This window comes from Ceratotherium simum, chromosome 5 (genome assembly GCF_057802395.1).
Source record: "Ceratotherium simum simum isolate JZ-2026a chromosome 5, ASM5780239v1, whole genome shotgun sequence".
Taxonomy (NCBI): domain Eukaryota; kingdom Metazoa; phylum Chordata; class Mammalia; order Perissodactyla; family Rhinocerotidae; genus Ceratotherium; species Ceratotherium simum.
This window is the reverse complement of record NC_141904.1, coordinates 41,540,488-41,556,026: the sequence shown is the minus strand read 5'-3', so window position 1 is coordinate 41,556,026 and position 15,539 is coordinate 41,540,488. Positions and strand designations below refer to the sequence as shown.

The following is a 15,539-nucleotide window of genomic DNA, read 5'->3' as shown; positions in this document are numbered from 1 at the left end:
AACAACTTGGACAAAACAGAGATTATGCACAGAGAAGATAACTTCAAAAATTGTATCAATATCCTCAGAGAGATGAAAGGCAATGCACCCATGAAAAATACATAGGATGGCATTGTTAAAAGACCAGAGAACAAAAGAGCTCTCAGGAATTAAAAATACGTATATATGATGGCAGAAATGAAAATCAACAGAAAGATTAGAAGACAACATTGAAGAAATCTCACAAAAAAGTAGAGTAAACACAGAAATATAGAGAAAATAGGAAAGAAAAGAGAAAAGACAAGGAATTTGGAGGCCCAGTGCAGGAAGTCAGATACCTACATAACAGGAGTTCCAGAAAGAGAAAACAAAAAGGAAGTAATCAAAGACAAGCACAGTAGATGAATACAGGCCCCCCACCAAGGCACATCACTGTGAAATCTTACAACAGTGGGGACAAGAAAAGATCCCACAATAAATGTCTAGCAAGAGAAAAACGTCACCTATAAAGGATTAGGAATCAGAATGGCTTTGAACTTCCAGTAGCCAACACTTGGAAGCCAGACTGCAATGAGACAGTGCTTCACAATTTGGAGGGGTAAAGATTTCCTATTTATAAGCCCATATCCAGTTAAGTGGATCAATGGGCTTATAAATCAATGAAACGTATAGGCAGAAGAGAGAAAAACAAGATCACAAAAATGTACCTCCTATTCACCCTTTCTCAAAAGGTACTGGAGGATATGCTCCACCAAAATGAGGGAGTAAACAAAGAAAGAGGATACAGAAACACAGGATACAAAAACCCCAAAATCCAACAGAGGAGATAAGTGATGGATATCTTCAAGATGATGAGCAAAGGAGATGCAGGGTGACAGCCAGTCCAGGATGCAAGCCATAGTCTGCATGTAAACTCTGTTCAAACTTTGGCTGACTCTTAACTACACAGGCACAGAACACATCCCAAGCAACCAAGTAAGCCTAAAGGAATTGAACAGATATTTCAGCAGCTGCCCACCACAGAAGAAAGAGTTTTTAATTCAGCAAATATAACTATCTGCTAATACAAAAACAAAAACGAAGCAATGCTTTTGAGAGGAACATAACAGAATCCAGAGTCTCTGCAATTATCATTCACAACATTCAGATCTAATCCAAGAGTATATAACAAACAGGAAAATGTGTCTTACACTCAAGAGAAAATACAGTCAATGGAGACTGACTCTAAGATGATTAGATGTTGCAATTAGCAAAGATTTTAAAGTAAATATCAGAAGTATGCTCAAGGAAGTAAAGGAAAATATGCTTCAAAGAATGCATTGATAGGATAGCTCAGCAGAGAAATAAAACCTATAAAAAAAAGAACAAAGTGGAAATTCTAAAATAACTCACAAAGACAGGTTGAAAGTAAATAGATGGAAATAAGTGTACCATGCCAACATAAGCAAGAGTGGCTATAAGATGAAATTTTACCACAGAGACACCAAAATGAATACTTATTCTCTTGCTGAAGCCCCGTCAACTAGTATTACTTCCCAATATTGAAACAATTTCTCATACCTATGAAATATTACCTTAAAAGAAACCTGAAATGCTTTGACTTTTATTGGAAAAATTGTCCATTTCCCAACTTGTGTTGTTTCTCCTTTGTCTTAAAGTAAGCATCCATACAGGCATGGATATATTTCTGGCCTTTCTATTCTATTCCATTGTCTATTTAGCTGTCTCGCACCAAAAGCTTACAATTTTAATTACTACAGCTTTACAACGAATTCTGAAATCCAGTAGGTACACCTTTTTCTTTTTCTTCAAGACAGCCTTGGCTTTTCTTGGTCCTTTGCATTTCCAAATTGTTTTACTATGAGGATTAACTAAAGATTAAACCCTAAAGGCTTTTTCTGCATCTATTAAGATCATACTATAGTTTTTCTTTACTCCGTTAACATGGCAGATTAGATTTTCCAACTGTTATATCAACAATGCATTTTTGGGATCAAAACATCAGAATGCATTACTATTTTTACATATTGCTGGATTCTATTTGTGAATGTTTTAAGGATTTTTGCATCTTATGTTCATTAGGGATATTAGTTCTATTTATCTCTCTTGCTCTACGTTCCCTTATCTCTCTTCTACTGTCTTCTTTTCAATTTGAGAATTCTCTACTATTCCATTTGTCCCCTTTATTAGCTTGAAAGTTATAATCTTCCTATCTTTTAGTGGTTACCCCTAGAGATTACAGCATGCCTTCCTGACTTATCAAAATCTAACATTAACTGGTAGTTTCACCCTCTTTCTGGACAATGTAAGAACTTTCAGAACAACTAAATTCCATTTTCAAGCCACTCCCACATATAGCATTGCTGTCATATGTTTTGTTTTTATGTGTATTTCAAACTCAGTAACACATTTCTTTCATAAAATAAATGTCTGAATATTAATCATTTTCATTGTTCCTCATTCCTTTCTGCATCTCTGACCTTCTGCCTAAATCATTTGCCTTCTGCCCGAAGAACACCCTCTTTACTTGATACCTTCATTCTTGAAGGATCGTTTCACATGATACAGAATTTTAGGTTGACAATGATTTCTTCCAGCACTTAAAGCTATCATTCCACTGTCCTCTGGCTTCCACTGTTTTTGAGAAGTTAGCTGTCAATATAACCATTGCTCTTTTAATAGTAATGCCTTTTTTCTCTGGCTGCTTTTTATGATTCTCTATCTTTAGTTTTCAGAAATTTGGCTGTGATAGAAATACATGTGGAATTTTTATCTTATCTAGGTTCGCAGAACTTCTTGAATCTGTGGCTTAATGTCTTTCATTTGTTTTACAAAGTTCTCAGCTATTATCTCTTCTGCCTGATTCTCTGTACTTTATTTCTGCGGCTCTGATTACATGAATCCTAGACCTTCTGCCTTCATTCTCTGTGTGTCTTTCCCTCTCTTCTGTATTATCTTTTTGTCTCTCCATGGTTCAGTTAGCATATTATCTACTGATCTACCTTCTGGTTCACTAATTCTCTCTTCAGTTGCACCTAATCTCCTGATAAAATCATTCACTGAGTTCTTAATTTCTGTTAGTCTACAGGTCAGTTCTGTAACAGATTTTTCATTTGGTTGTTATATATTTTTATAGCTCTCTTTTGAAATTCCCACTTTCATTTCCCTGATTATAGTGAGCACTGCTATTTTTCAGCATGTGTGTAACTCCAATCTGGAGCTCACCCAAGTCTGCTTCAACTGTGATGTTTCTGCTGGCTATTTATTTAAAATGACCAGCCAGTTATTATACATGCAAAATTGTTCGCAGAAATAATTTGAGGTCTAGAATGATGTTATATTCCTAGAATGATGTTACATGCACTTCTGGCAGAGAGCTAAGGGCACCAATAATTCCAGAACATCTTAATTCAACTTTAGAGTGTATGTTCTTTTGGCTCCCCCTCACCCCTATGTCTCTGGGGTCCCAATCCAAAAGGAGGGGTTCACTATATCCACCCTCTGTTTAGAACTCCAATTCCTGTCTTCCTAGCCCCATAAGGCTACCAAATGCAATGTTCAGCCTCTCAGTTGCCCAGATGGAAGGACTGAAAACAGACTCAAATGTCAAAGTCACCACCCAGGGCCTCTGTTCTCACACAGATCCTGGCCTAGTAGGTCTTCACTATGTTCTTGGTTATACAATGCTTTCAACCAGAGATGTTTTCTTAATTTGTCCCTCTTTTCCAGGTGCCTTCAGAAAGAAGGCTGGTCCTGATTATCAAAAGATTATCTACTTTTTACCCAGCTTTTAGACTTATTTTGAGGACCATATAATACCCAAAGGGGATATCTCTACACATACACAGAAACTGAGATCACCAGTATTATAAGATTGCCCATGGAAAGTGTTAATCAAGAAGAACAGACCCCAAGCAGAGTCCTGAAAAAGGTAACTTCCATTCCAAAGTGTAACTCAAGAGGAAAACAGAATTCACTTTCAACCAGCTTTATTACTTCACACTGTTACAGACTGAACTGTGTCCCCCCCAAAATTCATAACCCCTAACGTGACCGTACTGGGCGATAAGGCCTTTAAAAAGGTAATTAAGGTCAATTAAGGTCATCAGGGTGAATCCAGTGGGACTGGTGTCCTTATAAGAAGAGAAGAGACACCAGGAGTATATGCACACAGAAAAAAGGCATGTGAGGCCACAGCAAAGAAGGCAGCTATCTGCAAGCCAAGGAGAACGGCCTGACTAGAAACCAACCCTGCCAGCACCTTGATCTTGGACTTCCAGCCTCCAAAACTGTGAGAAAATAGGTTTCTATTGTTTAAGCCACCAAGTCTATAATACTCTGTTATGGCAGCCCTAACAGACTAATACAAAGACAGCACATATCACCTGTACAATGTGGGAAAGTTGATTGGGACGTCATTCATACTAGAAACAGTAGCACAAATCCAGTGTCACCTAAATCCACAAGCAAGACCTGACAAGGGGCTTACCTAAGGAATTCCAGTAAAATAGTAGTGAAAGAGTAGATAGCATGCTGAAGGAGGAATTTAGGAAAGCAGGCGCTTTGGAGAACAAGTCATCTCAAACTGTCTTCCCTAATTCTTCAGCCAATCATGGCAGAAGGTTGTGCAAGGGAACTAGGCACACAGCCAGGAACTGCAGCTCACCAGAGCCCCTTCTGTCATGAGAAACTTCTCATCAGACTCTAAAATAATTTTTCCACATGTTTCTCCCATACCCCCTACCACCATTATCATCACATGTGAAATCAGGATCCTGCCATGCCAAGATCTTGTCAAATGCACTGGGCTCACCAGTGGTGCCCTGGTATCCACAGCTCCTCACAACCTTCAGCAAGTGCCTCAGTCTTTCTGGAGGGTAGAGGCAGAATGGAGCATGGCGAGAGCGCACACACAGACACACACATGCACCTCTATCTCAAACCCAGACCAGCACATCCTCTAGCCCACTGCTTACTCCCTCTGTAAGCACAGTAACCAGGAGACTCAGACATAGGAAGCAGCTTCTCTGGCTCTCCTCAGACTCTAGGCCAGTAGAAGTGAGCACTCTCCTTGTCCAGGCACCCTTCATGAAGTGGGCTATTTCCAATCTCTATAATCTAGCATTTCTGGAGGGGAGGAGGTGCTCACAGACTGCTGCAGAGGGCCACCTGCTGTCTCACCCAGCTTCTGCCCCAAATACCAACACCTGGGTAGCCTCAAAAAAATAAAAACACAGTACAGTCATTTATCAGTATCTATTAAAATTTAAAATATACATGTCATTATGACCCAGAAATTCCTCTTCTTGTCATCTATTCTTGAGAAACAATCTGCATAAACTATATACAATCAGGAAGCCCATCAATAGGAAACTAGATAAAATGTAGTCTACACCCAAACTTTGAAATTTCACACAGCTATTAAAAAGATCAAGGTAGATCTATATAATAGAAAGATTGCCAAAACATATCTCTGAATTTAAAAAGCCATGACACACAACAACACAGATGCAATTCACAAACATGGTGAGCAAAAGATGGACACAAAACAGTTCACTCTATAAGACTCCTTTCATATAAAGCACAAAAACAGGCAATACTAACGCATGCTGTTAGAAGTCAGTATAGTGGTTACCCTTAGGGGTTCAGAGGTAGAGACTAGAATGGAGCAAGAGAGGGCTTTGCTGGGGGAGGGGCTGGTAAATTTCTGATTCTTGATCTGGATGCTAAGTAAATGAACAGATTCAGTTTGCGAAAATTCATCAAGCTGTCACGGTAATTACATTGTTCTATATGTATTTTATTTTATACTTCAATTAAACGTTTGAAAAAGAGCAAGACAATTTTAGGTAAAAAAACAAGCACACACTTCTCTATTTCTTGAAGTATTCCTATAGATGCACAGGTAAAATATCTAGAAGGATAACTACCAACCCGAGAAGGCTCACTTCTGGAGGAGAATGGGGACTGGGGTGATAAAAGAGACCCTGGTTTTATCTCTAACATCTAAATTTCTGCAATTGATGTACATATATTATTTGTAAAACTAAAAATTAATAAAATTGAAAATGGGAAAAGAAGTTATGGCTAAAGTGACCTCTACTCCCCCAACTATACCCCAGGGTGGCTAAGCAGGAGACCCTGGGTAAGGGGAGGTTTGAGAGCGGTTTTTCAGGGAGGCAGGACTGCACTGCCCTGGCTCTAGTTTCCCTGAGCGGGCCTGCAGGACCCACTCTCAGGTGGGAGGTTCACAGGAGGAGCCAGCCAGGTAGAAAGGGAAACCAGAATTCATCTCTCTAAGCTTTCTGCCCCTCTATTTTCTAAGCCCCAGAGCAGATGAACCCTGATCCCCTATGTCCTCAGGGCACAGAGAAGCTGGACCTCCTTATGAGGCCCTGGTCTGCCTGGCTTGTGAGCACCTGAAAGGAATGTCAAAACTTGGGTGAGAAGGAAATTCCCAAAAAGTACATAAAGTAAAGGTTTCTTAACCCATGGTTGCCAGCCAAGGCTCTGAGAACTCATGCATGCTTTCTGAATCAATGGGGAGGAAGATGGAAGGAGGGTTGTCAACGACACTGAACATTAAGAGGCATTGTCCTCATACCTGAAAACACTGTATACCACTACACAAGCCAGAAGAAAAAAACATCCTGCCATCAACACTCAAGAAAGTCAGCTTCCAAGTCAGCCTCCTGTTTTCATTGGTTCAGGTCTAAGGGGCAAGCAGGGAGCCCTTCCCTCTCCTTGGATGGACAGACAACAGCTGGTCTGGTCATATCTTCCGAAATGCTCGGCCACAAACCCCAGGAAGCAGCCTTCTCCATCCTCCAGCCAAGAGCTTGGGTTTCCAACCAGCCTTCCTTTTCTTTCCCCAGAACTAATTTTAGACTCCTTGGTTGTCAGAGTGGAACTGAAATAGTCGGCAAAGGAACGTTTGAAAACAAGAACATGAGCTCACCTCACAAAACACCTCAGCTCCAGCCCAGAAACTGGCCAGAGAGGAGAAGTCCCATTGTGCAGCAGGCCAGGCCCCAAGAGAAGGTCCCCAGGGGGAGGAGGGCCATACATCTGCCCAGTGGGGCAGGCTTCCTTTCCAACACTCGCTCCCAGCAATCACGTGTCCATGAATGAAAACACTCAGCTAGGGCTGCCAGTCCCTGAGACACTTTGAAAAAGGCACATGTATGTGTACAGCGAGACTGGAATTACCAGGGTAAAGCATAGGGCTGTCCAAAGGCATGAGTGATCCTGGGCCAGGAGGAGGCACGGCTGATCCTGGAACAATCCCAGTCCACATTATCAGTTGGTTTCCAGTACCTATCACTGTCTCAGGCAGATATATCACTGAAAAATCTAAAAAACGAAGACTCAGAAGAAGGCAGCAGCATCTCCGCTCCCTCATCCCCATCACTACCCAACAACCTGAGCATCCAGGAGCGGCACCACTAGGACCTCAAGGAACAGGTACCTCTTGGGCTGGGATGGGCCTGTGAGTCTGGGGGGGAAAGATCAAAAAGGAAGCTCTAAACATGGGGATGGGTGTCTATTCCTGAAGGAAGAATGGTGATAGAAGGCAAGGGAAGAAAAGAACTTTGAGAAGGCAACAAGGTCTTTCCTTCAGAAGGACCCCAAAAGAGATGGAACTAGTAAGTCTCAACTCCAGCAAGAAACCTTTTAAAATAAGCACTTCACACACGGGGAATGTGGAAAACCTGGAAACTGAAGCTTTTAAGACTGCTTCCTCCCACCCTGAGAACCCAGTCTGGAATCAGTTCCAAGTGCAGCAAGCTGTCTTGCTGAGTTCAAGATCAGAGAAGAGTCCCCCCAGAAAGCCCTCCCTAGCAGAGCTGGGGGTCGGTCAGGGGAGCAGTGGAGCACAAACACGGGTGCTGCCAGCCTGCCAAGCCCAACACACAGGCGCCCATAGAGATCACCCCTTCCGTCAGGGCCCCGGGGCTGGCGCCTGGCGCCGGCAGTTCTGCCCACCACACCTCCCCAGATCCAGAAGAAATCTGCCCTGCCCTCCAATTCCCCGAGGCCAGGAGAGAGACTGGTGCCCATACCTTTGCGGAGAGGCTGGCCCCCTGCCCTGGCGTCCCCGGGCTCGGAGCTCCAGGCCCACAGCCTCTGTGGCTCTTCGGGGCGCCGCACGGCCGGCGCGCCCGGGGGAGAGGGCATGCCCGCGTCCTGCTACCACCCCCCGCGCTCCTGCAGGCCGCCGCGGGCGGCCCCGGCTCCGGCGGCTCCCGGGTGAGCAGTCAGGGGCTGCGGGGCGGCGCGCAGGCCCCAGCAACAGGCACTTCCTGACATTCTGCGCGTGCGGAGGGAGAGGCACGAGCGCAGACCGCACGGCGGCGGGCAGAGGGAGGCGGGCGGGCTGCCCGGCCACCCACAACCGCCGCCTCCCTGAAACCCGAACCTCTTCTGGGAAAACTCAAGGACGCCAGGATTCTCCTCGGCGGCCAGCGGGTACTCCAGAACCACTCATTTCGAACCAAACTCTCACAGCCGAGCAGGTTTATCAAAGGAGGAATCTCCTAGGCTTGGATGAGAATCCACCATCCCACCCCGAATACAATGGGAGGGGGGGTGTATGCAGACATTAGCCATTAACCCCATCTCCCACAAATGTCTGTCTCTTTAAAGCATGAGAACATTCTAGAGCAGATATTCTCAACCCGAGGTGATTTTGCACCCCCTCTGCCTAGGACATTTCCGGTTGTCACGATTAGAAGTGCTATAAGCATTTAGTGGGCAGAGGCCAGGGAAGCTGCTAAACATCCTACAGTGCACAAGACAGCTCTCACCACTACCCCAACATACACTCCCCCCTCCCAACAAAGAAACATTGCATCCAAACTGTCAATAGTGTCAAGGTTGAGAAACTCTGTCCTGGAGTGAGGTCTACCTAGCCAGAACCCCGCCTGAGGGCTGTCTATTCAGTGTCCTTCTCAAAAGCATTACCCAGGCCGGATCCCCCTCGGCCCCCAGATCCCAGTCCACGGTAACAGGCCAGTATCTGCAAGTGGATCTAATCTCTGACCTGATGTCCCTTGGTCCCCACTTTATCCTGAGCTGCCAGGTAGGGGGCTGAATGCATAGGTACTCAGGGGAGGCCTTCCTGGAGGAGGAGGAGACTAGGGCTGGAACATGAACACTGGGCAAGATCACAAACGGCAGAAGTAAAGAAGTCATGTCCAGTGGCTAGAACAGGGTAAGTGGATGCAGCAATGTGGGAACAAGCCCGGTGAACCCCCAAAGGACAGCAAGTTGCCCCTCAGGACTGGTACAGTGGGTATGTGCAGGGCAGCCAGGACTTCACAGAGGCCAACCCAGGGGTGCACAGGTTCCTGTTATCAGTGCAAAACAGCAAGTGTGCTGCACAATGTGTGTATGTGCATGTGTGCACACACACACTCGCACTCTGATTTGTATTTTCCTGGGGAAAGGGTCCACAGCTTTTATCAGTTCTCAGAGGGGCCCATGATACAAAGGACCATGGTGTAGGATGGGGGCTCTTTGCTGGGCTCTTTGCAAAGGAAATTCCTTAGATGAAGTGCCACGGGAGGTCCAGGTGCTATTTGGGGATTCTCGATGCCCAGAAAGACCTTGTGGGGTAGTACACCACAGAGGCCCACCCAAGCTGTGCGAGGCCGTGGGGTTCTGGGTCTTATGCTTTCACCCAGCTGTAGGTCCTGGGAGGTTGGGTGAGTTTCTCACATCACCTACCTTGGAAGAGCCTCTAAGAGCTGAGGAGGGTGCCCACTCCTCCCAAAGGCTAGGCCAGCCGGCCAGGGAGAACCTGGAGTGCCCACAGGTATAAGGACAGGTAGCACAGGACACCCTTCCCTGGGGAAGAGCACCAATGGCCTGTGGCTCTGTGGTACATGGCCTTGACAGCAACCACTACACTGGGCCTGAAGGTCACTTGACTCATCACACACACACTTCTCCCCTAAGAAAATGGACAACATCTTTGGGTCAGAAAGCAGCCAGCCAATGAGGACGGCTTGGGGCAGTCAAGGCCTGCACTTCCTGATGGGGCAGACAGGAGTCAGGTCCTCTTTCCCCACCAGTGGCTCCCAACATTCCACCAGAACACTCTTCACCCCGCCCCACAGGCTCCAATCTGAACCCCAAGTACAGAAGCAGATGTCAGGAGTTCTTGTGGCACACAGAGATGTGTGTCTGGGATGTCCAGTGCAAGGCAAGAGCCAGATGACTTTTTTCCCAAGAACACCGGGCCAGGCACAGAACACAAAAGACTTGCAGAACTAACTGAACACTGATCTTGTAACAAGCACCATGTGCCACTATTACAGCACCAATTCCACCTTTTCTTCTAGGCCCGTGCCATCCAGTATGGTAGCCACCAGCCAAATGTGACTATGGAGCACTTGAAACGTGGCAAGTGTGAACTGACATGTTCTGTAAGTATAAAATACACACTAGATTTTCATGACAGTACAACAAAAAGAATGTAAAGTGTCTCATTATTTTAATACTGATTACATATTGAAATGATTATTTTGTATATATTAGGTTAAATAAAATATACCATTAAAGTTAATTTCACTTTGTTATGGACTATACTATGTTCCCTCAAAATTCATATGTTGAAACCCTAACACCCAGTATGATGATATTTGGAAGATAATTTGAGTTAAAATGGTTCATGAGGGTGGGGCCCTCATGATGGGGTTAGTGGAAGAGGAAGAAAGAAAAAACTCTCTCTCTCTCTCTCCCCACCAGCACCAAGGCCCCGTGAGGACACAGTGAGAAGACAGCCATCTGCAAGCTAGGAAGAAGGCCCTCACCAGAACCCTGGCACACTCATCTTGGACTTCCAGGCTCCAGACCTGTGAGAAAATAAATTTGGCTAAGTCACCCAGTCTATGGTATTTTGTTATAGCAGCCCTAAAAGAAACACCTGTTTTTTTTTCCTTTTATTAACATGACTACTAGAAAATTTTAAGTTATATATCTGGTTCACACTATATTTCTGTTGGACAGTGCTATCCTAGATCTTCCTTCTACAAGGGCACTGTGTGCCACAGGGGGTGGAGGTAATTCTAAACAGCAAGCCAGGAGCTTGAAGGAAGGGCATTCACGAAGTCAAAGGAACAGGAAGGCCAGCTCTGCCCCCAACCTGGGCCTGGGGCAGCTCTTCCCATAATTCCTCATAAATCAGGGCAGTGGCCACTAGAAGATGGTGACCCCCACCTTCCTCCCAGGGCAAGAACACAGGTGATGGGACTCCAGTCTAGCTCCAGCTGCCCCACCTTGCAGGGTACACTGCTCAGCACTACCCAAGCCAGGAGTGGGGAGCAGGGGGAAGAGGAGAGAAATACAGTCCTTCCAGGGGCCCAATCCAACTCTGCCCTGCCTCAACAGGGAGGGAGGTGAGACTGGTGAGGCCAGACTGAGACAAATTAAGGAGAAGGTTCCAGGTTTGAGGCTGTCCTGTCCTGGGAAGAGGCCCCCTCTGCAGGCTTGGGCTTAGAAGAACCCAGGCACCTCCAGGAGGAATCTAGAGACAGCCAGGTGGGCTGCTGGTGCCTATTAAGTCGGCTTGCTCCCGCCCACCCCCCTAGAGACCAATGCCTTCCTTTCACTTCAGAGCTCTCATTCTTGGGAAAAAGCATCTCAAAGCAGCACTTAAAAGACAGAGAGAGAAACAAGTTCAACACCACCACCACTTCGCTTCTACCACACAGAAAATGGCTCCACAAGAGCCATGATGCCCCCTCCCACATCGTTCCGAGGCACCAATAAGAGGGTCTCTGTCCTCTGGACCCTGCACTCAGGCTACTTAGCTCCAATCCCCACACCGAGAACTCACTGGCTTTCGGTGCGGACAGCTAAGCCACGCTATACCGCAAAGCAGGCGATTAGAATAGAGGTGGCGATGGGATGGAGATCCCGGATCCCCACGCCCGCAGCAGCGCGGGGATCCCAGCCCCGCCCTCGCGCACCCGGCCCCGCCCTTCGAGGGTTTCCCAGACTCCGCGCTGCTGCCACCGCGGGCGGCGGGGGACCCGCGCTGCATGTGTAATGGGGGCTGGGAACAAAGACCCGCAGGACCCAGCTCCCGGCCTACCGCGCACCCGCCACCCCAGGCTTCTTCCTAGAGCTTCACTGCGCAGCTCCCCACGTTTCCCACAGGCGGTCCCTGCGCGCACACCTGCGTTGGGCGCGCCCCAGCACCGCTAGAAGAGGAAAATCAGTGCTTCGGCCTTGAGGAAAAAGCGCTTTTCCGAAACTCCGCGTATATACACCTGCACCCACACACACGCGAGCCGAACGCTAGCCCCGCGGGTCACCCACCCCCGCCACGTGCTTCCCGGAGGCCAGAACGAACTGGGACATGTTGGCTTTTCTTCTCGCCTCACCTCCCCTCCCAGGCGCCCAAAACAAAGCGGTCCCGCAGGGCGGCCGCACCTAGCGTCCTGGGGCCCGCCGCAGGGAAAGCGGGCGCAGTTGGGAGCTGATGCCAACGGCCCGCCTTTCGGGGAACGACGCAGACGTTGGTGGGATGGGGTGCAGAGGACCCCGCCGGGCTGTGTGAAGCAACCCCCTTCGCTTCGCAACACTTCGTGGCTTTGAAGGTCGCGCAGCCCTGCCCCCAGCAGCTGCTGCACCTACAATCCCGCCACCCTCGGATTAGATCTGCCCGCCCCGCTTGGCCACCCTCCCCACGCTCCGGTTTTCCTCTCCCTCTCCCTGGGTTCCACGCGCCCGCGTATCCTGAACCCGGACCCTGGGGCTCCAGGTCCCGCCCCCATCATGGGGTCGCCCCCGCGAACCGGAGCCCCGCAGGCCGCCGTACAGACAAGACCGTCCTCCTAAGATCGGCGAGCGGGGCGCCCAGCGCGCCCCTAGTCCCCGCCCCGGGAGGTGTAAGCTAGGTGCAGGTGGCGCGGCGAGGAGGCCACGGGCCCGCCCTTTGTTGGTCAACACCGTGCGGCGCCCGAGGCCAGCCCGGCTCGCCCTCCCCGCACCCCGCACGCCGCGCCTCGTCCTTACCCGCGCACAGCGATCCCCAGAGGAGGGCGAGGGCCGCCCAGGGCGCCGTCATGTTCCGCGGCGCCGCCCCGCGGACACCCGGAGCCCGCGGGCAGGGCCGCGCGGCGCTCCCGGGGCGCGCAGGGCCCGGCGGCGGCTGCGCTCTCCTTCCCGCTCCTTCCTTCGGTCTCGTTCCCCGCGCGCTTCCTGCGCCTTCGTCCCCGGGCAGCGTGCAGGCTCCAAGGGCCAGGCGGCGGGGCCGGGCTCACGGCTGCTGCGGGCGGCGCAGGCTGCGGCCCGGGCTCCGGGGCGACGCGGGGGCCGGGGGGCGGCGGCGGGGCGCGGGCCGGGGCGCGCCCGACTCGGGCATAGCGCGGCGGGGCTGGGCCCGGGCCCCGGGCGCAGGGGCCGAGTCCGGAGGGGCCATGAACGGGGGGAGGGGTGGGGGGAGGGGAGCTGAACCGAGTCCAAAATGGCTCCTGAGCCGTGGCCGCGGAGCGGAGCCAGCGGGGAAACCCGGATGTTGGATACAAAGAGGCGGGCGAGCTGGGCGGGGAGGGGGAGGGGAGGCGGGCCCTCTAGCCGCGTGGTCCGCGCCCCCCTCAGGGGCGGGGCCCCAGAGAAATAACAACAAGGAGGCCCCGCCCCCAGCCCGCGCCCTCCGGGAGGATGCGTGCAAACCGTGGAGCTGGAAGACGAGGCTGGGTGCGCAGACAGAGGTGGCGGGATTGCACCCTGGACCACTTTGCCCCGGGAGCCCGTGGCCGCCGCACCCGAGATTCTTGCTCCACGCGCTGGAGCCCACGCTCCCGAACTCGTGCTGCCCTGCGAGCCCGGAGTGGATGGACAGCCCCCGGACTCTGACCTGGATTCCCCTCTGCGCCTCCGTTTCCCTGTGAAATGGGGGTCACAATGAACCACAGGAGAGTCGTGTCTTTATTGATGGGTGAACTAATCAGCAGAAAAAGGCTGACTTCTCTGAAATGACAAGTGGTCCCCCACGTCTGCAACCCCACCCCACAAACACAAAGGGACAGCTGGAGATGCTGTAGTTGGACACATCCAAGGCAGGGACGGCGCGGAGCCCGGCCCCGCAGAGCAGCAGCAGGTGGAAAAGGGCCTCTGACTATTTGATTCTCCACCCTCACCCCAAGTGGTCCTCAGAATTCCCACCCACCCCCCTCTTCAATCTGCACCTCCAAGCTGTTCTCAGTTGTCTCCAGTCCTCAGAGTTGAAGATCTTGTCTAGCGAGTGGCTCGGCTGCCCTCCGCACCCTCAGGTTCCTCCTTGGGGGCCCGCTGTTCTCCAGCTCAGATTCCACCGTCCTTATCACACAACCAGAGCTTGGGAGGGTCATGATGGGGCTCCCAGGTAAAAGGGGAAAGCCCATCACAGTTCAGGGATGAGGTGCAGGATCCTTGGATACAGAAATTGTCCTCAGGCTTCTCCTGACTTGTCACAGCGTTTCTTGGAGCAGGGCAGGAGCAGGGACAAGCAGCCAGGAGGGAAGTGGTGCCTAGAAGTCTGAGTTATTTCATCTCTCTGAACCTCAGTTTCCTCATACAGAAAGTGAAGAGGTTAGACTCCTTCCGTGCTTTGCATTTTTTAAATGGCCGAAACCTTATTCAAATAAAATCTATGTAAAAGTCCACCATATAGAATGTATATTGCTTTGGCTGAAATTGAAATGAGTGTCCACTACCCCCAGTTTCCAAAGCATCAGAAACACCTCAGGGACCACACTTTGGAGTCACTACCCAGAAAGATTTCTGGGTCTCTAGTGGTCCCTTCCAGTTCTGGAAAGTCCTATGTCGAAAATGACAGCCCCTCCTTGCCACAACCCCTACAGGTGACCCATTATATAGGCCTTTTAACACAGGATTGAATGCTACTGTGTGCTGAGCAAGAAGCAGTGTAGTAGGGGATACCTTGGCTATGTATAAGATATTTGATAATCCCACAGGAGGCTATACTGATAGATACATGATGGCAGGGAAAGCAACTGCATATCCAGACTAAGTGTCTTTTCTAGGGAAGATAAATCACTGGGTCCTCCCTACTGAAAGGTATCAACTATAATCCATGTGCCAACAATTAGATTGGCTGGTTCCTCTCTTCTTCACACCAGGTCAGGTATAAGGGCTCCGGGTGGTCCAAGTTGCCAACACATCCGTGTCTTCCACCCTGACGTCTCTGGGAACTCCAAATTTGTATATCCAATTGCCTACTTGACGTCTCTATTTGGCAGCTTGAACTTGGCATCTTGAACTTGACCTAGCCATAAGAGAATTCCTCATTTTCCCCATAAATCTACTCCTCCCACAGTTGTCCCTGTCTGAATCAATGTTATAACCAATTGCTCAAATCAAAACTTAATGAGGGGCCGGCCCGGTGGCGCAAGCGGTTAAGTGCGCGCGCTCCGCTGCAGCGGCCCGGGGTTCGCTGGTTCGGATCCCGGGCGCGCACCGACGCACTGCTTGGCAAGCCATGCTGTGGCGGCGTCCCATATAAAGTAGAGGAAGATGGGCACAGATGTTAGCCCAGGGCTGTCTTC

At 49.5% G+C, this 15,539-nt stretch overlaps 1 protein-coding gene across 6 annotated transcripts in view; it reads right to left on the bottom strand.

The window, feature by feature from the left end:
• ACVR2B (activin A receptor type 2B) overlaps positions 1-13,392 on the bottom strand; it is a 29,570-nt gene extending 16,178 nt beyond the window's left edge. For 3 of the 6 annotated variants that reach the window (XM_087430739.1, XM_087430742.1, XM_087430740.1), the window contains exon 1: positions 8,043-8,172. In XM_087430739.1, the coding sequence (XP_087286865.1) occupies positions 8,043-8,157 (115 nt within the window). In that variant the 5' untranslated portion in view covers positions 8,158-8,172. Of the gene's footprint in view, positions 1-8,042; positions 8,737-13,005 lie in introns of those variants that run through there. The other 3 variants (XM_004419517.3, XM_004419518.3, XM_087430741.1) reach the window with 3 other exon arrangements.
• Positions 13,393-15,539: the final 2,147 nt, after the last annotated feature.